The following is a 22,500-nucleotide window of genomic DNA, read 5'->3' on the forward strand; positions in this document are numbered from 1 at the left end:
CTCAGACTGATTTATATATATTTATCATGCTGAGTCTTGGTTCCTATGAAACAGACTTTCCACAGAGATTCCTTGACTCATTCGAAGCTGTAGCAAAATGTCTGGAAGCTGACTGGAAATTCTGAGTGTGTTGTCTTGCTCTAATTTTCCCTGTTGTGTTTTTGGCAGTGGTTATGCTGTGGCCAGCAGCAGTGATGACAGAATGAATGAACCACCCACTTCCCTTGGGCTTGTTCCTCACCAGGTAAATCATTGGTGATAAAACCTTTTGTTGAAGAGCTGGGAGCTGATCATCACAGATGTTGTCTCCTTAAAAAAATGCTGATTCTATTTCCCAGAGGACTGACTCTTCATGTTTATTAAAAAATAAATATCAATAATATTAACCCATCACACAGCCCAGGCAGGGTGTTCCTGGCACTGTGTTTGTGCTACTCATGGACACAAAATTCCTGCTCCCTGCTGGGCAACAGTTTGCTGGGAGCAGGAATTTGGAGCAAAAATCATGTGAATAAAGCAATTTTTGAGCTTTCTGTTCTCCACCAGAGCTGCCAATATGAGCATCATGAAGTTCACTTTATAAATCTCTTGGGAGTTTGAAAACAATTCAAATCAGCCAACTCCCAATTATTATGTGAGTTGGCTGATTTTAATTATTACTTATTATGATTACCACAAAATCTTCATGTTGTTTTGGTACCATACAGCAGTTTTTTCTTCAACTCAACCAAATCTCTACTTTCAAATGTGTTACCAGTTTTCAAAACTCCAGTTTCAAATTTTCAAATTTGGGGTATTATTATTTGTATTGCAGAGTTACTGAAGTTCTGTTCCTGGTGTGATCTCTTCATTGTAATAAACAGATTGAAAAGGATGATCAAAACTCCAAAGAGTTCACAACTGAAGTGATCAAACCCTGCTGCAAAGTGTTTTCAGAGCTCCCTCTGTTAACAGAAATGGTGGTCTGGAATTTTAAAATTGCCTGTCAATAAGATCATATTAACATCGTAACTGAGGAATGCACAGCAGTTAAATGTTCAGGCTATGGGTTATAGAGATGGGGAAAAATATGTTTAAGTAGTCACACCATGACTTTTTATTTTTCATGGAACTTTGCAGTCAGAAAAGGCCAACTGCAGATGGAGCTATGCCTCTATTTCTGGTGAAGCAATACTGCATTTAGGCAGTTGTGCCATTATTTGTACAGAAAAGAAAGCAATCATATGTGCTTAGTATAAATTCATTGCAAGTTTTACTGGGAATGACTGTTAGAACATGGTAGATGTTCTTTTTATGGAATGCATGTGTCCAGTTCATATTGAATTTTGGAAATGTTAAAATAGTAATGTAAGTTATTTTTTTTTTACATCTTCTAGATCCGAGGATTTTTATCCAGATTTGATAATGTTCTTCCAGTCAGCCTGGCATTTGATAAGTGCACAGCCTGTTCAGCCAAGGTAAGGCTGAGTTTGTGCTTTCTATTATTTTTATATTTCTAGGTCAATTTTGGGGAACTTTTGACATTTTCTCTGACTTCCTTAGGGCTTGAAATCTGTTCCCACTTCAGCTGAAAGTTTTTTCCCTTTCTTTTTAGCCTTTTTTTAGCTATTTTTCTAAATTTCTTTGGCATCACCTCTTAGCATGCTGGTTTGTTTGTTTTTTTTATCTCCACATAAATGCTGCCATCAGCTGAAGAATCCAAGCAGAGATTGACCAAGACATTGCTGAAAAAAATCACAAAAATACATGTCACAAAAATACTGTCATTATCTTTCAGCTTTGTAGGAAGGAATGAGATGGGTATTATTTAAGAAATCCTTTCTGATGTCTGAAATTGAATAAATATCCCTTTACCCTTCTGCAGCTTAATGTCTTTCCAAATAGGCAAAATTGTTGAAATTTCTAGTTTGTGATACAAAACAGAGAAATAATGAACAATTGAGGGGGAAAAATTGCTTCTTACCATTTCTTTGTTGAGCAGATTGTTGACTTTGCTGCCTGTGCTGCCAGTCCTGAGTCACCTCAGAGTTCCCAGCTGTTTCTTGGCTCTCTGGAGCAGCTCTTGCATTGTTTCCCTCTCCTCTGGCAAGTTTTTTCTGGCTGTGGAGTGCAACTTCCAGAAGTTTTCCCTGGGATCTCTCAGCAGGGAGATTCAGAGGGTTTTTGCCTCATGGTTTGAAGTGCTTGGAGTGCCATGAATTTATTTCACCCTCTTGTACCGTGAGGAGGCAGCTCTTGCATTGTTTCCCTCTCCTGTGGCCTTCCAAAATTCCCTCTGGCAAGTTTTTTCTGGCTGTGGAGTGCAACTTCCAGAAGTTTTCCCTGGGATCTCTCAGCAGGGAGATTCAGAGGGTTTTTGCCTCATGGTTTGAAGTGCTTGGAGTGCCATGAATTTATTTCACCCTCTTGTACCGTGAGGAAGGGCTTGCAGAAAGTTCTTTCTGTTCCTTTCCCTGCCCTTGTCCTCCTTCCAAAGAGCCATCAAGCAATAATGGGACACTGGCATCTTCACTTGCACAATATCTTCTTCTCCAGTGATCCTTTTTTTCCCTCTGGGCTATCTGGGTATATCTGACAAGTTTTGAAGGACTCAAATGTGCATTTTCTCTTCAAAAGTTGAAGCTCTAAAGTTGGGTGTTTCTAAAAATAACAGCAGTGGGATCTACTCTGTTGAAGAGCTGAAAGCTCAGCAGTAGTTGAAACCTTGATGGTGGAGAATTTAAACTGTTAGATGAAGTTTTTTTCTTTCTCTTTTCCTCTTATTTTCTCCTTATCTCCAATTCAGGAAACACTGCCATGTAAAAACAATAAAAATGTACATCCAGGCAGATAAATTCAATGCAGGGATCAATTTTTCCTTAGCAAATCATTTCCTCTTGGAGGTCATTTTAAGAGAGCCCCGTTTTACATAAACAGACTTGATGATTTAATAAAAAGTGCCTTGGATTTTAGCAGCTGTGCTATTCCCAGAGAGATCACTTTTCATGTGGTTTGGGGATTGAATTTCTTGTGTGCTGAAAAGGTTGCTCCATTGGCTCACGGATTTCCTTACAGTAGAAACACAGCCTTTGTTTACTTTGCTAACTTTATTTATTAGCATAAGATATGTCACCCTGCATTATGTGGAAATCTGATGCTGATGCTTTGAAATGACAAATCCAATTATGATTTAATTGTAGTCTCTATGTTGGTTTGTTGTGTGAGGGTTTGTTTTTTAATAAGGTAATTTAGTATTTCATCCTGCTCCATGTCAGAATTATTGGAGGATCAGAATTTCAGCACAGATAGAATTGAATTTGCTGGCATTGTGTTCATGGTGTTTTTCTTTTGTCAGCATTCTCTTCCTTGAGCTCCTGTCACTCTGTAACTCTTAAAGCACAAAACTAATGAATTAGAAATTGTAGAAGAATTCCAGTACATCCTGAAGCCATCCAGCCCAGCTGGAGGACTCAGAAGAAGCTGCTGCTGATCTGCATGTTTGGAGATTGGAGTCCTTTGCATTTGGACTCAGCCATTCCTTCATTTCTCTGCTTTTGAAGCTACAGAGGCCAGACGTGCAAGCATCCAACTTTTCCCTACTCAGAATTGTCCTGCCCAGGCCACGTGCCAGAGAAGCTTCCTGCAGGCAATTGTTCAGGAATTTTGGGATGGTCGCAGCAGGAAACCAATCTATTTTTATTCTGGGCCAATTTTTCCTTGTATGATTCCCTCTCTGTCTCATTCTGGTCCTGCAGAAGCTGTGCTGGAATGTCAAATATCGCTGTCAGAGCTCAGGGCCCTGGGAGAGCCCTGAGAGCTCTTCTGGTGCCAAACTTGTTCTGGCACCAGCAAGGGAGACTCCAGAGCTCTTCAGGATGGATATTTGTCAGGCAATATTTAGGATGGATGTTTGTCAGACAATATTTAGGATGGATATTTGTCAGACAATACTTTTGTCTGACCCAGAGATGGGACAACTGAGAGGCATTTTAAAAACCTTTATTCCATTTTCAGTCTCATGAGAAGGGTGAGACAATACAGATGTTATAATTCACATCATCACAATCAGAAGTTAGCTAATTCTTAATTACAAAACATTATAAGCATTTCTTGGCTATCAGCTTTTTACCACACCATACTCTAGATGTCTTAAAACTAATAATCTAAAACTACTCCTCATAAATCTTACTACAATGCATCTTTCATAGTTCTATTTCTCTAATCTTATTTACAAAGCCATCCTTGGAAACTTTTTTCTAACTCCATTTCTCTTTCAACAATATCTGTTCTATTCCATAGCATTTCTAAATCAGCATTTCTTATCTCAAAGTTAACATACAAATACATGCTGTGTAAACCTTCTATCAAGCCCTGAAAGCTCTCTACAAATCCATTTCCCACAGATATTTATTTGTAACAACTGCTTTACTTACAGGAGAAGCTTTATTTAGCATTTAGCTTATTATTGACTGGGCTAATTAACCTGTTTACCTTGTTAGGAGCAAAATGAGGCTGTTTGTTCATTATGTTATGGTGAGAAGTGTTGCAATTCCTTGGAAAACAGATCTGATCCTTGCAGAAAACTGGTTAAAGCCTTAAATCATGAATGCTAAAATATGCATTTTAAAATTTTTAAAAGTATTTAAAAGTATTTTATTGCAAAACTGCCAGTGTTTCTATTTTGATGAGGGCAGTGAAAATTTCCTTTTATTGCTCCCCTTTACTTCTTGTGCGTCATGGAATGAACAAGGAGACCCCACAGATGCAGAGTTTAATGTCACAAGAGATAATTGCCACCAAGCAACCTGGATATCAGAAACCCTCTGGTTTTACCCATAGCTCACATTTCTTCCAGAGTTAAAATTTAGCACCCATGTGCTGGAGATCTGACTCATTCTCCTTGAAGAGATTTCTCTCTCCCTACTACAGTCATGCTCGTGTGTAACTACCCTCTCTGTGAAATGTATCAAAATCAGCACAATATTCTCTGCTGATTTGATTTCCAAGCTCTTTCCCAGCTTTCTCCTCCTCTTGCTGGGAGCTGGAGCTGCTGAAGGGCCTTTTTACCACTGAGTTCCTGTTGAATGTTTCTCAGTTCCATTGCGTGGCATGGAGGGGCAGACACTGGGATCAGGGATGGTATTGTTGGCATTATGTTACAATTTCTGGTTTCAGTCAGGATATTCCCCTGCCCTTGCAGATGTTTTCCCTTTTTGCCATCTCAGGAATAGATGAAACCCTTTTGCTGTGACATTTACTGAGCGCTGGGGTTGCATAAGTTGGTTATTTATGAGTGTTTCAGTTTGGAAATCTGTCATCGTGGAGCCTCAACAATGCTCGCATTGTTCTCCTCTGCTAACTGCTGGGCCCTCATTTTTATTTGAAATTGTTCTGATCACTTCTGACAGCAACCTGCAAGATTCACCACTCACTGATGCTTTTCACTTAAGATAATTTTGATTTTGATTCCAGGCCCTTCAGATTTGCCCTGACTGCACTTAAGACATTCCTCTTTGCTTTCTCCCAGTAGCAATGGAAGATCTGTCACTGAAACTCCTTCAAATCTTTTCATATTATACATTTCTCATTTCAAGTAATGTGTGGATGTAAAAGTCATGGGGGGAAAAAGCCTTGGTCATTCCTGTACTAAAAAAAGAAAAAAATCACTTGCAGAGCTTACAGAATTGATGAAGGACATGGGGAGAAATGTTTGTCCTTCAGGAATGACCATTTCAAAAATGTAAGAGAATGTTTTAAAAGAGTTGTTTCTGTAGCTGTGCTGTGAAGTCAGTGAAGCAGAGTCCATATGTAACTTTACTTATTTCCTGAATTTACATGTGTGAGCATTTGATAAGTCTCTGCCCAATGGAGCCTCTGTATTAATATTGGATAGATTTCACTGAGACTTGAAGAATGAGTTGTTGATACACCCAAGCACATTTTCAGCATCCTGAGTTCCATGTAGGACTTAGAAATGAATAAAAATGAATTTTCCCATTGTTACATTTAAAATTCAAAATGGTAGGGTTTAAAGGAAAGAGGAAACCTACCATTGTTTAAGACAATGGAATAATTTCTGACAGGTTGTATTTCTGTTGCATTTAAGTGAAATTTTATGGGTCTTAAAGGGTTTTCTTGTTTAGGATCTTTCCCCGTATTTCTTCTTCCAATTCAATGAAATTCTAACTACAATTAGGACAAAGTAAAGGACCATCAATGGGGAAAAAGACAGCATCACTGCAGTTTTCTAATATTGACATGTTCAATATCTACCTGTGCCTAGAATATAATTTTTGGTTATTTATGTTAGAGGTAATCTGTGCTGTCTTGTCATCTCTCTGTGAAGCTGTCACACAATTCCTTTTCTGTCTGTTAAAACAAAACTCAACTAAAATACTTTGTGTGTATTGTAAAATATCTGTCTAAAAGAATTGCAAAAACCAACTTGGAGAACACTGAACTGGATTAAAATTCAGGAATATTCAACATGTGATGATGATGATGGTGTTCACCCCACCATCAATTCCAGCCCTTATTCTCTAGGATTCCACCTGGAACTCCAAAGATAAGTTGTTTATTTTGCTGAATAGGAGCAATTTGTAGTTGTTCTTTTTTCCTTCCATAAGATTTTTGCATTTTTGCAGCCTAGTGCTTTCTATTCCGTACTTTATTGGGAAGCTAGTCATTATTAGTTATTCAATTATTATTATTCCCAAGTTATTCAGTTATTCCAAGGGTTCAGTGCATATTCATGGAGACAGAATATTTTTAATTACGTAAGTTGTTTCTCATTTTAATTGTCTTTTCTATTTTAATTATTGTACTTGTTTTTCAGATGTTTTTCTGCATTCTCATTGTAGTTTTGACAGGTGTCTGTCTACCCTGCTGTCCTTTTTCTTCAACTTAACTAATCACCAGCTTTGTTCTATGGGAAAGTTGATTTTTGTTTGCAAGTATTTTTGAACAGTTTGAGCTAAGTTTGACTTTATTTCAGTTTTTCCACAGTGCTGATATATCTGTCCTTGCAGAATTGTTTGCTTTGTTTGAAGTTGGAAGAGTGGAGGGAATTCAATTTTAAGAGATGGTAAAATAGCAGAAATCTATGAAATCCAGTAAATATTCCTTAAGAAGAAAATGCTGTTTCTCCTCCAGTGCTGTTTTCATAGGTATTGCAGAACATCGAGATTCTGAACCCCTCTGCTCTGAGGTAGCCCACAAAATGTGGATTTTTCAGCTGGAGCTGTGGTTTGGGCAGCCCTGAGCAGCTGCAGGTTGTGCCAGAGGCTGTGCCAGTGCTGGGTGCTCAGGGTGACAGATCTGCCTCCTTGAAGTGCTGCTGCCAGGGCAGGGCTGCATGGAATAAATGACATTTCCTGGGCAGCACCCACTCATTGCTGGCTGCTGGTGGCTCCAGCCAGCCCTGCAGAGCTGGGTCACTCCTGCCTTTGGCAACCCACACTTTGTGCAGGCAGCCAGAGCATCATTCAGCATCAGGCAGATGCTTTGCTGGCAGAACAATCATTTCTTTACATGTTGGGAAGTGCCCTTGCTTCTCTCCCAGCTTTAGGGGCTCTCTGCAGACAGTGGATGCTGCTCCTTCAAAAACTGGGGATTAGGTGCCTGTTCCTGTGCATGTCTGACCCAAAATCCAGCCCCAAACTGTCCTTCCCGTGGGAGGGGGCAGGGGGGGATCAGGGATTTCTGCCTCCCTGTACAGCACAGGGTGAGTGATGCCAGGAGCTGCAGCCCAGCATGCTGGGACTGCTGATGAGCTCAGCAGCTGAAACGCTGGCCAGGAAGCAGAGTAGGGATAAATGAAGTTGTAAATATCCAAGTTGTAAACATCCATGCTGTGGAAAAGGTGGAGTGAGCAGGGAGAGGATTGAAGGGTGTACCCACGTGCTCAGGGAGGTCAGGACACAGGATCTGATGGTGCTGACTACCAAAAACCCCCTTTGTGCCTCTTGCTCACTCTCTGAAATGAGATGTGGATTTTTCTCTTGGTCCTTTCTTTCCTTTCACATCTCTGTACTCTTTGTTTTCAGGCAGGGAATGCTTTCAGCTTGTGTGCTGTGCCATGAAACTTCCTTAGTCTGGAATCTGGGGATGCTGCTACATTTGAAATAAGTTGTGAGAAATATTTAAGAGAGGAAAGAGCAGCTAAAACCAAAATCCTGCAGTTTTATCTGTCAGATATTCTTATCAGAGAAAATGGCTACTTGATGAAGCACATCAAGATTATTCCAGAAAACAATGCATGCATCTCCCAGGAACTAAATGTTGACAAGGCCATGCTTAAACTGGCATTTCTTAAGTTTCTGAGAACTCTACTTTCCTCCTTTTTATCATTCAAAAGAAACTGAAAAATCCCAAGCTAAAAAAAGCCCTGTTGGGACCTTTCAGAGCTGATTCTTTAGTGAGTTAATTCTCCATTTTCTGCCCATTGCAGCTCAAAATCAGGGTAGGAAATAGCAACAGGCAAAGCTCATTTGTATCACTCCTCTCCTACTCTGAATTAAAACAACAATCTCCTCCTTAAATGATTTTTCAGCACATTGTACTTGGCTTAGTTAGGATTTTATTCTGATTTGCTTTCATTTTTAATACTGATGATGGGAAGGAAAGGAGAGAACTGTGTGTGTGCAGAGGGTGATTTCATGATTTGGACACGAGCCCAAAATTATGCCGTTTTTGTCTCGTGCTTTCTAAATTTGCAGTTTCCAGCATGGCCTTGTTCAGTGCACACCTGGAGCACAGCTTTCTGCAGAACTTTGTTCTTCAGACTTAATCATGTGTGAATGCACAAGTTTTAGGTAATTCCATTTGAGGTAATTTTTGGAGTATTATCTTTTTTTATGTAATAATGTCAGACTTTCCTGTTCCAAACCCATGAACTAAAAGGCCCTGAAAAATCATTCCATGATCCTCACAAAAGTGCAATTTTATTGCCTTCTTTTTCACAGCTGTATAACAGCATCATCTTATTAGACTTTTCTTGATGACTTTTCAGGATCAGATGGCAATAAAAATTGAGAATTTTGTGAAAAGGCAAGAGTCTGAGAATGAGGATTTTTTTAAGGAAACCAGAATTATGGGTTGTGTGATAAAATTTTGAATATTAACTCAGTGGCTCAGCTTGTTCTCCTCTAATTCAGGAGGATTTTTCACAGCATAAAACTTTCATTAAATTGCTGTTTTAACAGCAGATACATTGAATTTTGAAGAATGGAGCTGGCAAGACTTTTTTACATCTGTCTTATTTTTCAAATGTCTTTTCAGCAGGTGAACAGTCATTTTCTATCATTGCTGCATGGCCTGTGATAAGCAGGGAGTTAACAGTGTGTAAAAATATATCCAGGCCTGTCCAATTTCTAAACAGAGCCTTGAATATTGAGATGTTTTGTGACTCTGAAATGTTTAGTGAGGTACCTGCCCCCTTTGAGGGAGGGAAATGTTTAAATCCAGGAACTTGTTTTGAGGCTAAGTTACCCAGAAATCTTATTTAGTGTAAATAATCCAGGGACTTGTTTTGGGGGTAAGTTACCCAGAAATCTTTAGTGTAAACAATCCAGGAACTTGTTTGGGGGTAAATTACCCAGAAATCTTTAGTGTAAATAATCCAGCTGGTAGCATTCATTCCTTGTTTTATTTTTCCTGGAAAGTAAACAGCACTGGTTCACGCTCCACAGATGCAACCTACTTTGAAAAGGGGAAAAAAAAAAAGTCAAACCAAATGTAAATACTGGTAAAATAGTTTGGAATTGATGTGACAGAAATAAAACAAGAGCCAATTTTGCATCAGTAGCCAGTTTCTTTGGGTTTGGAGCTTGTATTTTGTGTTTTTGCTTAAGCAGATATTAACTTTTCTGCTATAAAGCAATCCTGGAGCCAGATTCTCTCTGAATGTCTCTGTACCCAGCAATTGAGAGGACTTTGTGCAGAATGCTGTTAAAAAGAATATAACACCAAGGCTGCACATCTGTTTCTCATTTCAAAGCAAGTCCTTTTACTCCAAGCCTGTATTTTTTTCTTTCTGCTATGAGATTTGGGGTTTTTTTAACTTCAGTAAACAGGCCAGAAGAAGAAGATTGCTCATGAAATGAGTTTCTGGGTATCATTTACTCAGAAAGCTTTGGCAGCCCATGGATTTGGTCCTGATGGGATGGTGTGCATCCACAGCTTGATTTGTTCTATTAAAATGCCCTTGTGTAAAAGAAACAGTTCTGGAGCTCTGGCTCTGTGAAGTGGAGGCTGAAATCAAGGTTGTGGCATCAACCTGAGACATTTGCATGTCAGGAAAGGTGATGTAAAAATGTGGCTTCTCCTGGCAGTGTTTGTAGCAGCCTGGAAATCCAGAAGGAATTGGTGATTTCCAGCTCTCCTAAGCTCTGAAAAGTGACCTGCAGGTGAGGAGAAGATAAGAGTTCCTTAATAAATCCTTCCTGCTCCAGCTTGCCAGGCTGGGTGCAAGAATTATGTATTTCTGGTTCTTTGTAATGCTTTTATAATTTTTTTTCCTGCCTGGAAAATGAATTGCTGCATAGTGACACATCACTGGAGGACTGGGTTTATCCCTGGAAAAGTTCAGGTGGGATTTTGTATATCTGTGGTCAGACAATAACTGGTTTGAGATCAAGAACCATGCAAATTTGTAGCATTATTGCATTTGCAGGGTGCCCAGATGAAGGAAGGTAGGATGAATATGACTCCATGTTCTCAGAAGGCTAATTTATTATGATCTATATTATATTAAAGAATACTATACTAAACAATACTAAAGAATACAGAAAGGACACTTACAGAAGGCTAAAAAGATAATAATGAAAACTTGTGACTCTTTCCAGAGTCCAGACACAGCTTGGCACTGATTGGCCAAAGAGTGAAAACAACTCACAGCAGAGTCCAATGAAACAATCACCTGTGGGTAAACAATCCCCAAACACATTCCAAAGGAGTAAAACACAGGAGAAGCAAATCAGATAATTATTGTTTTCCTTTTCCTCTGAGGCTTCTCAGCTTCCCAGGAGAAAAATCCTGGACAAAGGGATTTTTCAGAAAATATGAATGTGACATAGCATCTCTCAAGTATTTTGCTCCTGTAGAGCTGTTCCTTGGGAATCTCACTGGGACCAAGGATGAGAATTGTTCAGAAGTGCAAGAGCAAATTCATGCCAGCCTTGGGCCTTTGGGATCTGCTAGACATGATTAAATAGGAGAAAATTTCCTTTCCATGCAACAACAAATTGGTCACTTATTAAATCTGGAAACATTTTTTAGAATTATTTTGTGTCTATTTGTTGTTCAGACTGGTTTTATTCCTGTGTGATTACTCCCTGTGTGGTCTCCTGGCATAGCAATCTGAGATTATTTTGCCTCATTCTTTTTCCTTTCTGAGGACTGGGCAGTGGCTGCTGAACAAATCTGTGCCCTGTTCCATTATCAGAGAAAAGCTGCTGCTGAATTTGGGGAGGAAAGGTTAGATGTGCAGCTTTGTGGAATTCCTTCCTTTTGTGGCACTGGAAAGTTTCCATCATCTCACTGGAGAAATAAAGTCCCTGAGGGTGACAAAATGTTCTCCCAGTCACTGCCATTATCAAAAGGATTTCATTACAGTGGGTATCTTCTTCACTGGTACCTGCTCAGGCAGCACATGTGCTGCTGCCGGTGGTTTTTGGCTCTCTGATATGACATTTGTTGGCTCACGTGCCTGGAATTCTGGATTTAAAACTACTTAACAAACACTTCCATTCAGCAGGCACTGCTTTTTACTCTTTGTAAAAAGCAAGTCATTAGAATCAGCAAGTACACTTTTTAATACAGCTTTTCAGGCCTCCGTGGTTGCTGCTAGAAGAAAAAAATGTTCTTTATTGATGTGCTTTATGTTTCTAAGATCCTGTGTGCATGGTCAGATTTGTTACCCAAAGCTGAATTTGCCATTGTGGCACCATGGAAGGTCTCTGCCACACAGGGGGAAGAGAAATGTTTAAATCTTTCCATAGCAATGGATTTGGTCAGGTTAATATGTACCAGTACAAAAAAATCTAAAAATAATGTACCTGCAACTCCTGGATCTGTGACCTTATTAATATTTTGTCAATTTTATTGATATTTATATTAATTTCAATGAATTTGATTATATTTTATATAATAATTTACATTTGTATGATGTATTAATTTTTAATATTTATATTATATATGTTTATATAGATATTTTAATTTGTGTATTTATGTATAAATTTTTATTTGTGTATTTATATATAAATTTTAATTTGTTTGTATTTATTAATTTTATTAATATTAATACTTTCAAAGGCACTTAATGAGAGACTTCCTGGCATTGTCCACACTGATGACAGCACAAAGGGCACTTGGATTTAAGGAGAGCTGCTCCAGGTGCTCCATCCCCAGCAGTTCTGGCCACTTTGGGTGCCAGGGTGAGCTCAGGAATTCCTGGCAGGGGCTGGGCAAGGTCTGCCCATCCTGAGATAAACCATGGCAGCTCCTGCTCAGCACCCTGGCACTCTGGATTGGTGCACTCACTGAGGGAGCAGCACCTGGAAATTCTCACTGCAGGCTCAAATCCCAGATTTTGGGAGCGAGGATGGAAGCAGAGTTTGCTGAATAACAAACCCAGCCAGCTTTAAGGGCTGCTTGATGGATGAGCTGTATATAGGAAGGTTGCACTCAATTCCCTGCTCTGCTCATAATATTTGCATAGCCCAAGGTGGTTTACATCTTTTAATAAGTTTTGCCCCTGGGAAGAGACCAGAATATCTCAGCATTGTTGTCCCTGCGTTTCTCTGAGGTGCTGTAATAATTTCAAATAAGGCTGAGGTTCATTGTGCAGGCTGGGGATGGTTTCAGTGGGCCACGAACTCTGGTCCTGCAGCACCAAAAATCTGGGTTGTGGTTCTTCCAAAAACCTTGGAGGCAAACAAGCCAAAAAGCCAAAACCCCCTGCCAGGGTGAGGAATTCCCACAGGCAGGGCTGTGAACACACTCCAGGCTTTGAAATTGGTGTCTGTGCCAGAGACTGCTGCACTCGGGTTGTTTTAGTGGGATTTGGAAACCCAGAATTCCCATTGGATGGGTAAAGCCACAGTGCAATCCCACCATATTTAGTGGATAATACTGAGAAGACACATCTCCAAAAAAATGCTGAAGTTGTTCAGTTCTCTGTATTGCATTGTGAATGTTGTGTTATTTCATTTATCTCAGGAATAAAAAAATCCAAAAAACCCCAAAGAAATGCTCCCAATATTGTTTTTTAAATCATTTTTTCATTTTTAAATTCATGGTTATATTTATCAGTCATTGTTGCACACACACAAACCCCTATGGCAAATGAAACTTTTAAAGTATGAAGAACAATTTCTGTAGATTCAGGAAGAGAATGTAAAGTGCTGATTTTGTTTATTTTAGAAGAATAAGTGTGGTCAGGAAGGTGCCAAATGTTTGATAATCACCTTTTATATCTGTCTTCCTTTTCATACTTGTGTTTCAGTTGTTTCTGTTTGTGTTTTTTGATCCCTAATTATGCATTAGATAGTTTTGCATGAAGAGCTGAGTGAGGATCCCGGTCTATTTTTATCAGTAGATTTAGAATCCTGTCAGCTAAATATAAATATGGTTTTTAACGAGCCTGAATTCCAGTGTAAGTGCTCACAGGATGTGTTTTGCTGAAGAATGTTGTTGGGCTGGCCAAGTTCCCACAGTTTTATCAATGAATTGGGTGTTTGAGACCATTAGGAATTGTTAAACTAGGGAGGAGTGAAGTTGTTGTGAGACTAAGTTGTGATTTGATGAATTCTGATGGGAGATTTCCATTCTTGTGAAAATCCTGCCTCTTCTGGATCCTGGTGATCCTTTCCCTGTCACACATCCTGTTCCTTTCCATTTAAATGTCTGTGGCTTTGAGGTCCCTGCATAAATCCTGCTCTGCTCCTTGAAGTTCTGCAGGAAAAGCTGTTTGGAATTCATCAAGCTCAGCTGCTTCATCTGAGAGCAGGGGGTGAAATGATCAGAACTTGGAACAAAAATAAGGAAACAATGGATCCTGGGATTGCTCAGGCATAAGTTCCTTCCATTTTCTGCCTGCCTGCTGTCCCAAAAGGTGTAGGATGGGGGTCATGTTTGATATTTATCTTCTCTTCCCTTAATCTGCATCTCCCTGGCTTGAAACCAGCCTGGCAACTCCTTCCCTAAGGCTGCAATAAACTTCTTCGTGGTCTGGGCCTGAGAGGAATATAAACTAAAACCTCACAGTTCTTGGAGGAGCTTGTAAAATTGTCCAAATAAAAACTTAACTGGGAAAATTAAAGCAGAAAAATAGAGAAAGATACAAGAGCCTCAGAAGCAGGGATCTCTGGAGGCTGGGGGTGTTGGGCTTGGACACCTACTCGGGGAATTTTTCAGGCTGTCCCAGCATGGTTCTTTCCCTGCACTGCCCCTGGAACAGGCTTTACTGTGTTTTGTGGCACTCAAATGCTCCTTTCATGGCTGTGCAGCCAAGCTTTCCTTCTTGCCTTATCATCTGTCATAAAAAATGTATTCAAAGCAGGAAATCTCAAACCCCATTTCTCTTCCCTCTTGCTTCCACCTTTCCTCAATGTAGAGATTGAGCTGGGGAAAATGATTGTTCTGTTCTGTGTCCTTTTTACCCGTTTGCAGTGTCCAGTCATTTTCTGAGGAAGATTCTGCTTTTATTTTGTGAGCCAAGTATGAAGATGAATCAGATTATGGGTATTACATTTGAAACACTTCTCTGTTTGTTTATTTGGCAGGTCCTTGAGCAGTATGAACAAGAAGGGTTTAATTTCCTAGCCAAAGTTTTTAATTCTTCACATTCCTTCTTGGAAGACTTGACAGGTCTGACTTTATTACACCAGGAGACACAGGCTGCTGAGGTAAGCAAATAAAATGTGGATATTAATTAATTATGTGGCTGTCATTTTTACCTGTTTGCAGTGTCCAGTCATTTTCTGAGTGCTGAGGAAGGTTCTGCTTTTATTTTGCGAGCCAAGTATGAGGATGAATCAGATTATGGGTATTACATTTGAAACACTTCTCTGTTTGTTTATTTGGCAGGTCCTTGAGCAGTATGAACAAGAAGGGTTTAATTTCCTAGCCAAAGTTTTTAATTCTTCACATTCCTTCTTGGAAGACTTGACAGGTCTGACTTTATTACACCAGGAGACACAGGCTGCTGAGGTAAGCAAATAAAATGTGGATATTAATTAATTATGTGGTCAAATGATAGAATTAAGCAGTGGTATTTCATTTACAGAATGATTGACACAATGATTTAGACATTCTCTTAAATGAATTGTAACTTTCTGTACCTGAGTCTTTCAATATTACTTTTAAAGGAGGCAGGTGACTTGGGTTATGTGGTGTGAGGAAATCAATTGCAATTTTAGATCAATTAAAATGTAATTATGCTGCTTGATGGATTATAATATGGGGAAAAAATGCTGTTTATCTGCCCAGTGACAAAAAAGGTATTTGGGCAGAAACCTGGGTGTATGTTTGATCTCATGGACTGGTGATAACTCAATATTGAGTTGTGCTCCATAAAAAATCAAAAAATATTAGGTATCTCCTAATATTATATTTAACAATGATTTGTAGTCCTTCCTCCTGCCAGTATCTACCCTTGTGCACCATCGTTTAATTTTGGCACAGCTGGATCCCAGGGCTGCTTCTGAAGCAGTGATTATTCAGTCCCTGCAGCCTGTGCAAGTGCTGCAGCTGTTTTTTCAGCTGGCAAGGGCTCCACAGTGCTTCTTAATAAGTTTGGGGTGGATAATGATGACTTGGCTCTCTGTTTCATGTTTCAAACTTTGAGAAATAATTGTAGCAGATGCTGGAAACGTGAACTGTAAAATACCTAATGCATTCTGAAATCAGCATGGTCATACCTAGAACAAATTTAAATATATATTGAGAGGGATCCCAGAAGGGAAAACAAGCACCCTTTAACACATGCCATTCATTAACAGCAGGAATAATTAAAGTCTGATTGCCAGGCCTGACTTTCAGTGTCTAGTTTGCTAATGTAAAACATAAAAACAATTTAAATTAGTAATGTATTATTAGCAGGTATTAATCCATAAATCCCTTTTGCAGCTTCACAATAGGTATTTGTTAATGAGGTTTTAGATACTCTACAAATACAGAGTCTGGTGGGAGTTTGCTGTAGCTTACTGAAGTTCAAAGTTTTGCTCAAAACCCAGAATTTGTGTCCTTTCAAAAATGCTGGGGTACTTCAGTGAGGTTTATGCAGTGAAATCACTGCTCAGAGGTGGAAAATCTGACATAACAAGTATTTGCAGAGCTCACATTTTCAAATTAGGGTAACTGTCATAAAACCAGGGAGCTTGCTTCATTCTTCCCTCTGGGATTGCTGCATTTTTGGGAAAATCCATCTCTTTCAGCAGTTAACCAGTTGAACAGTCTTGGTGAATCTGTGTTCCTGAATGGCAAGGGCTGACAGGCACATTATTTATGGAGATCCTGGAGCGCCCCTGCTTGCTTTGGATTAAAACCCAGCTCTCTGTTACACTTTGCCACTGAAAACCATTACATTTTGGCTCTGAAAGACAAAGAGGTTGTTTTGTGCTCCTCCACAAGTCTCTCAGTTCATCATCCGGGGCAATTCTTAATTTTTTTTAGGTGCACAAGAGAGTGCTTTTAATATCTTTTCTGCAGAATTACTCTCCTTTAATATCTTTTCTGCAGAATTACTCTCCTTTAATATCTTTTCTGCAGAATTACTCTCCTGTCCTGAGCTCCTTTTCTCTTGTATTTCAAGCTCCTTTTTCTCACGCTGCAGCTGGGGACTGTGAGCTCTGTAAAATGATTTTTTTGGTGTTTCTGGCTGCTTTGGAGCTGCTCTTGGCAGAATGTGTTCTCTAAAATGGAGCCATTGGATTTGCTAAGGTTGCTGCTCCTTTGCTTTGAGATATTCTCATTACACTCTAAAGCTTGCAGCAAAAGCACTGAGAGGTTTCACCACGTGGGGATGGCCTGGTTTGGGATGGGAATGTTTCATTTTTCTGGTGAGAAATTATCTGCTTTTCACCACTCAAACTCTTCAGAGGGATTTTGTGGATTATTGGTGCATTTGGAGGCCATAAAATGGCTTCTGGTAACTGCAGATTTTCCTTTCCTCCTGTCTAGTAAAATCTATCCAGAACTATAAAGAAAATAGACTTGTAAAGTTAGATGTCATCCAACCTTCTATTTACCCAGTAACATCATAACTGGGTTGTAATTCCATCTATAAATCCCTGATATTTCACTAATAAACCTGCCTCTGACAGGGGAACTACTCAATCTTGTGCTTATTTTTAAAAGGTTCTCTGTTAAAATGTGCATTCACTCAGAGCATTTCATTGAACATTTTGCCAAGAGTGTTTTGTTGTGGTCAGAAAAAGTGTTGTGCTGCTCTTATGTTTCAAATTTTTAAAATATTTTTTATTTTTAGTTCACCTAAATGCTTAGCTCCTTTCATGATGTGTGTGTAAAAGTGCTTAATGGGAATTTTTTTCTAAGTTTTGAGTTTGCCTAAAAGAGAATCAGGATAAGTTGTGCATGTTCTGTAGGAGTAACTGTTAAATACAACATTTTTGGATATATAGCCTAAATTTCCATGAAATCTCCCCCCACATGATTAGCACAGAGTGTGTTTGCCCAGATTTAAGGAACACAATTTGCAGTAAGATATAGAAGACCTTTCACTTAGTGAAAATCTTTTTTTACTTGCACTGCTTAATTCCTATTCCAGGGCTGTGCAGTTGACCATAATATTTTAATTCATTTAAATATGTTCAAAGTTTTAATACATTTTAAACTTAATTAACTTAAACATTTAAAACATTTTTTAAAAAATATGTTTAAAATTTTAATACATTTAAATAGGTTTAAAGTTGATACAAACTGTGGGTTTTTAGTCAACAGAACACCTATTTCTTACATCATAAATGTTCTCCATGCCTTCCTTAGCATGACAATTAATAAATAATAACACCAGCAAGCTTTCCTCTCCTGCCTTGAACTGACATTCAAGTACATTTCAGGCATCTGCTCCTTCTACATCTGGCTTTAATTTAGCTTCTCTGGAGCATTTTGCTGGTTTTTTCCCCAGCTGGCTCTTTCTGTGCAGCGTGGGCAGCAGGCTGTGATGCCCCAGGCTGGGGGCAGCAAGGGGAGCTGTGGGAAACTCCCCTGCCAGCACTCAGCCCTGTTTCCCTGGATCTGTTCACCTGGGGAGCTGCCTGAGCTGATGGGAGCTCTCCATTTCTGTTTTCCACCTCACTCAGGCTCCTTTCTGCAGAGCTCAGCTGTTAAACTCGACCTTTGCTCGCCCTGCAGTGGGGTTTAATGGCTGGGCTTAACACAGAGGCAGCCTGAGCATCCTTGGGCTGGAGGTGTGGAGCTGGAGGCAAAAAAAGTGAATCATCATCAGGGCTGGAGGTGTGGAGCTGAGGCAAAAAAAGTGAATAATTTCCAGGTCACAGCGTGGCTGGGCTGCCCAGGACTGTTCATATCAATGCATCCCTAAACCCAACTGCTTTGCTCCTCACATGCTCCAGATTCACCCTGCAAGGGGTTAATCTGTGCAGATGTAAAGATGCTTACCCTCTGAAATTTCTAATTCAAAGTTTTCTCATCCTAATTCACAACTTTGCTGATGTGCTCAGCTCACTTCTCTCTGCAATTCTCATTTCTCTCTGGAATAAGACACAAGTGTAAATATGCTTTTCTTTGCATTTCAATTTCTGAATTACTTGGATGCCTTACTGCACTTCCTGCTTTCATCAGGATGAAAGAAGATTATAAACACACACCAGAAATAAAATTTTCACTTGGTTTTCTGATTAAAAAACAAGAAGGAGTAGAAGTTGCAATCCAAGAGGGTCATAAAGAGCTTTAGAAAAAAAATTAAATCTGTAGCAGAGTTCCTATATTTGAATATGAATGTAAAGGTCAGGTATGGTGCCAGCAGGTCATTATGTCTGTGCTATTTTACTTCAGAATGTTGTATTTCAAGTTTCTGTCTCTCACAAAAAGTGTGGAATCTGTAGTTTCTGTGACAAGTTCTTGCAGTCAATGAATGAGGCCTCTTTGGCATTTCCAAAATCCCTTTTCTGTATCCCAGACAATCCTAATGAATGAAAAAAAAGATTCATGCTAGTAAAATACTCAGAGAAAATACAGACAACCCAATTTTATCATTTCTGCACTTACCTGAGGTTTGTTCCTAACTATTTTTCAGTAATTTCTTGAGGAACAAGGCTTAGCTGCAGAATAAGCAGCTGGTATTAAAAAGGAACTTTGTGCTTGTCCTAATTTGGAAGAAAATTCAGAATTTCCAGTGTGCTTTTCTATTAAAAATATCCTGCTTGTTTCTGATTCTGCATTATATTATGCAGTATATTTGATGCTGAAACAATAACATATGAAGAGCCAAAAAAAAAACCCCAAGCAAAACAGAAAAACCCAGCTACAACAATATTGTAACAGCAAATTCTGTAACTTGGCAGTTTTTCTCTGTCAGCCAAGTATTATTCAGAATGTAATTTTATTTGGTGTTATGAAAACTTCCTAAAGAAATCATTACTGATGGGTAGCCCAAAATTAATATTTGAGACTTTGCTGTGACTGTGAGCTTTTTTGTTTTCCTTCATGTTTTTAATCTGGTGGATTTCTGGAGAAATTAATTTTGACAGATTCAGGCCTGCCCTGGAATTTCTTTCTTAAGAGATTAAGAGATTAATTTGTTTTCTTTTAAGAGGTGGGTTGTGTTTTTTCTTTTTGAGTTTTCTCATGATGTCAATTAGTGTCATCATTTTTCTTCATTTATCAAGTAATATTTCCTGGCTCTTTGAACAATTATGATTATTATTTCTTTTCTGCTGATGCCTTCTGCCGCTTTTGGAAAGGTTTAGAAATACCTGTAAAGTGGTGCCTCTGTGTGCTACCAAAACATGAGCTCCTTGCCTTTCCCCTGATACCTTCAATGATAATTTCAATTATTATCATTAATTATATTCAAATTATCTTCCTGGGACTGACGTCAGAGAGTGATGTGCACAAATACTCCTGTTTCATGAGATATCTGAATAAATGTGTGTTTGTCCCTTCAGGACAGGGAGGGGCTTGTGCAGACATTAATTTCTTTGGAGGGAAGGACAGTTAGTATCCAGTTATCATTTTTGTTTGAAATATCAAATATATGGGGAAAAAAACCCACTGAAAGAAATTGAATAATGGCATTTGGGTTAGCAACAGGTTTTGTTGTTTGGGGGTTTTTTTTGTGGGTTTTTCATAGGGTTATTTTTTGATGTCTCTTCATGAGGTCAGCACTATTTTAATTAACATTAAGGGTTATTTTTTTAACTGAATTGTTGTCTTAGTATCAAAACATTGATAGAGTTTAAATCTCCATGTAAAATGTCACAGTCAATCTCCTGTAACTATAAAATGGAAAGTGCCAATAGGAATAAATTTATCTCCTCACCTTTTATGTGGGGGGAAGAAGCTTTGCAAGAAAAAACCTGGAGCAGCACTGAAGTGCACTCTGTTCTTCAGGAAGCTTCTGCAGACAATAACTGCTGGCTGCTTTTCCTCTTTGTGAGCAGTATTGATCAGTGCAGGTGATCAATATCAGCCCTTCTCTCCCAGGGGGGCTCTGGCCTTTTTGGGCTTTTCTCTTTTAATAAAAGGAATTATTTTTAATAAGAATGCAGCTCCAGTCCAGGTGCAGCGGTGCTCTGCTCTTCTCCATGCCTCATTTCCATTGCCCTGGGTAGATCAGCACCTCAGCAAGGAGTACTGGGGCTGAGGAGGTAATGCTTTGATTTGTGCTGGGGAGGTAATTGATGTTAAATTGTACTTTATTGAAGATTTGAGAGTAATTTAAGCTAATAATGAATACATCACACCAAAATTTTGAAAGGAACTGCTAAACTGAAGCTGTAAAATCTTTGTTTTGGGGAAGCACTAGAGAGAGTTTCAAATTCTGTTGACTCTTCTTCCTTTGGAGAAAAATTCTCCAGCAAATGAGAAGTAATGAAATTCAGGGATTAAATCTCTTCCATTCCAATATATTTTGTCACAAAGAAGAATGAATAGACTGTTCAAAATGCATTCTGTTATTCTCATGTGAAGAATAAGAAATTACACAACACAGACAAACACGCTGATGAACTTCTTTAATTCTAATTAAGACCATAAATTCTACAATGTGCATCTCAGTCCAAGAGTATGAGTGCTTGTTCAAATAAAATAAAATTTTAAAAAAGAGGAAAGTTTGCTGCTGTCCAAATCAGTGCCAGATTTCAATAAACACCAGTTGTTTCAGTCTTGCCCAGAGGTGCTGTGAATGTCTTGGGGCACCCCCTCAAGTGTTAATTAAGTTACTTCATTAGGGATCAATGTGCTCTGCTCATCCTGGAGCCTGTGAAATGTTGTCCACCAGAATATTTTCATTGTTAATCATGTTTGCATGCTCCTGACAATCCAGATTTCCTCTGGAAACATCTCCTGGACTTCTCTGAGGGCATTTCTGTCAGGGTGAGCCCATGCAGGCAATTGTCACATCCCCCAAGTGCCTTGGTGCTCTGTTATTGCCACCAGCTGATTCTCACCCCAAAACCCCTCTGCACAAGCAGCAGTGGCTTCTCTTCAGCTTTGGGACCAATTTTCCTGTAAATATAGGTGGAATATAGGAAATATATAGGAATATAGGAAATGGTAATAAATGAAGTTTATTTATGACTGAAATGTGAAGAGCTGCTGGAAAATCCTGTGGCTTTAGCACAGCCTCTCTTCAATGCCAGCAGTTGCTAAGTCACAGAGGAAATTAAGCACCACAAATTTTAAGAACAGAACATCAATTTTAAGACATGCTCCTAGGTGGAAATCTCATATGGAAAACTGTTTGTGAGCAACTTCTCAGCTGAAATTTTCACCCTGGCTCAGGGTTCCTTCCTTTGTGAACCATGAAATAATTTTACCAGAGTGAGTGTTTAAAGATTTGCATCCATGTTGCTGCTGAGTTTTGGTTGACACTAATTTATAAAACAGGCAGGTTTGAGAGCCCTTAAAATGAATATTAACCTAGCTCCTACTGGTCTGAGCTCTCCTTCTATTAGAATATTTTCCTGGTGTTTGCACTTTAATGAACATCTCTGCAAAGTGCTGGTGTTTCCTTTCCCTCACTGTAGTTCAGGTTCTCCTGAAGTTTCCTTTTTCCAACACTTTTTTAGAACACATTAAACCTGGTTCCCAGCTGAAATCTGCCATGCAGAATAGTTGTTTTTATGGAATTGGCTGGAGTCCTGGAGAAACCACCTGATATCTTCAGAGTGATAAAAATGAATGACCAATTCTGCAATTAAAACCCAGCTTTGATTCAAAGATGAGCCACTTTGTGTTTGAGAAGATAAGGATTGGTTCTCTCTTATCTCTTCAGTGATAATTTCTCCTTAGCAGTGACTTCTCTTAGTTGATTTA

At 39.0% G+C, this 22,500-nt stretch overlaps 1 protein-coding gene and 1 long non-coding RNA gene across 2 annotated transcripts in view; both read left to right on the forward strand.

Annotated features, from left to right (window-relative positions):
- Positions 1-14,897, forward strand: part of ATG7 (autophagy related 7) — a 34,851-nt gene extending 19,954 nt beyond the window's left edge. Inside the window, exons 16-18 of the mRNA XM_039708473.1 lie at positions 169-244; positions 1,377-1,457; positions 14,763-14,897. Coding sequence (XP_039564407.1) covers positions 169-244; positions 1,377-1,457; positions 14,763-14,897 — 292 coding nt within the window. The remainder of the gene's footprint in view (positions 1-168; positions 245-1,376; positions 1,458-14,762) is intronic.
- A 167-nt stretch (positions 14,898-15,064) lies between these two features.
- LOC120501782 overlaps positions 15,065-22,500 on the forward strand; it is a 50,541-nt gene continuing 43,105 nt past the window's right edge. The window contains exon 1 of the long non-coding RNA XR_005627399.1: positions 15,065-15,189. This is a non-coding gene — a long non-coding RNA (uncharacterized LOC120501782). The remainder of the gene's footprint in view (positions 15,190-22,500) is intronic.

The sequence above is a fragment of the Passer montanus genome, unplaced genomic scaffold (genome assembly GCF_014805655.1).
Source record: "Passer montanus isolate IOZ18808 unplaced genomic scaffold, ASM1480565v1 scaffold202, whole genome shotgun sequence".
Lineage (NCBI taxonomy): Eukaryota > Metazoa > Chordata > Aves > Passeriformes > Passeridae > Passer > Passer montanus.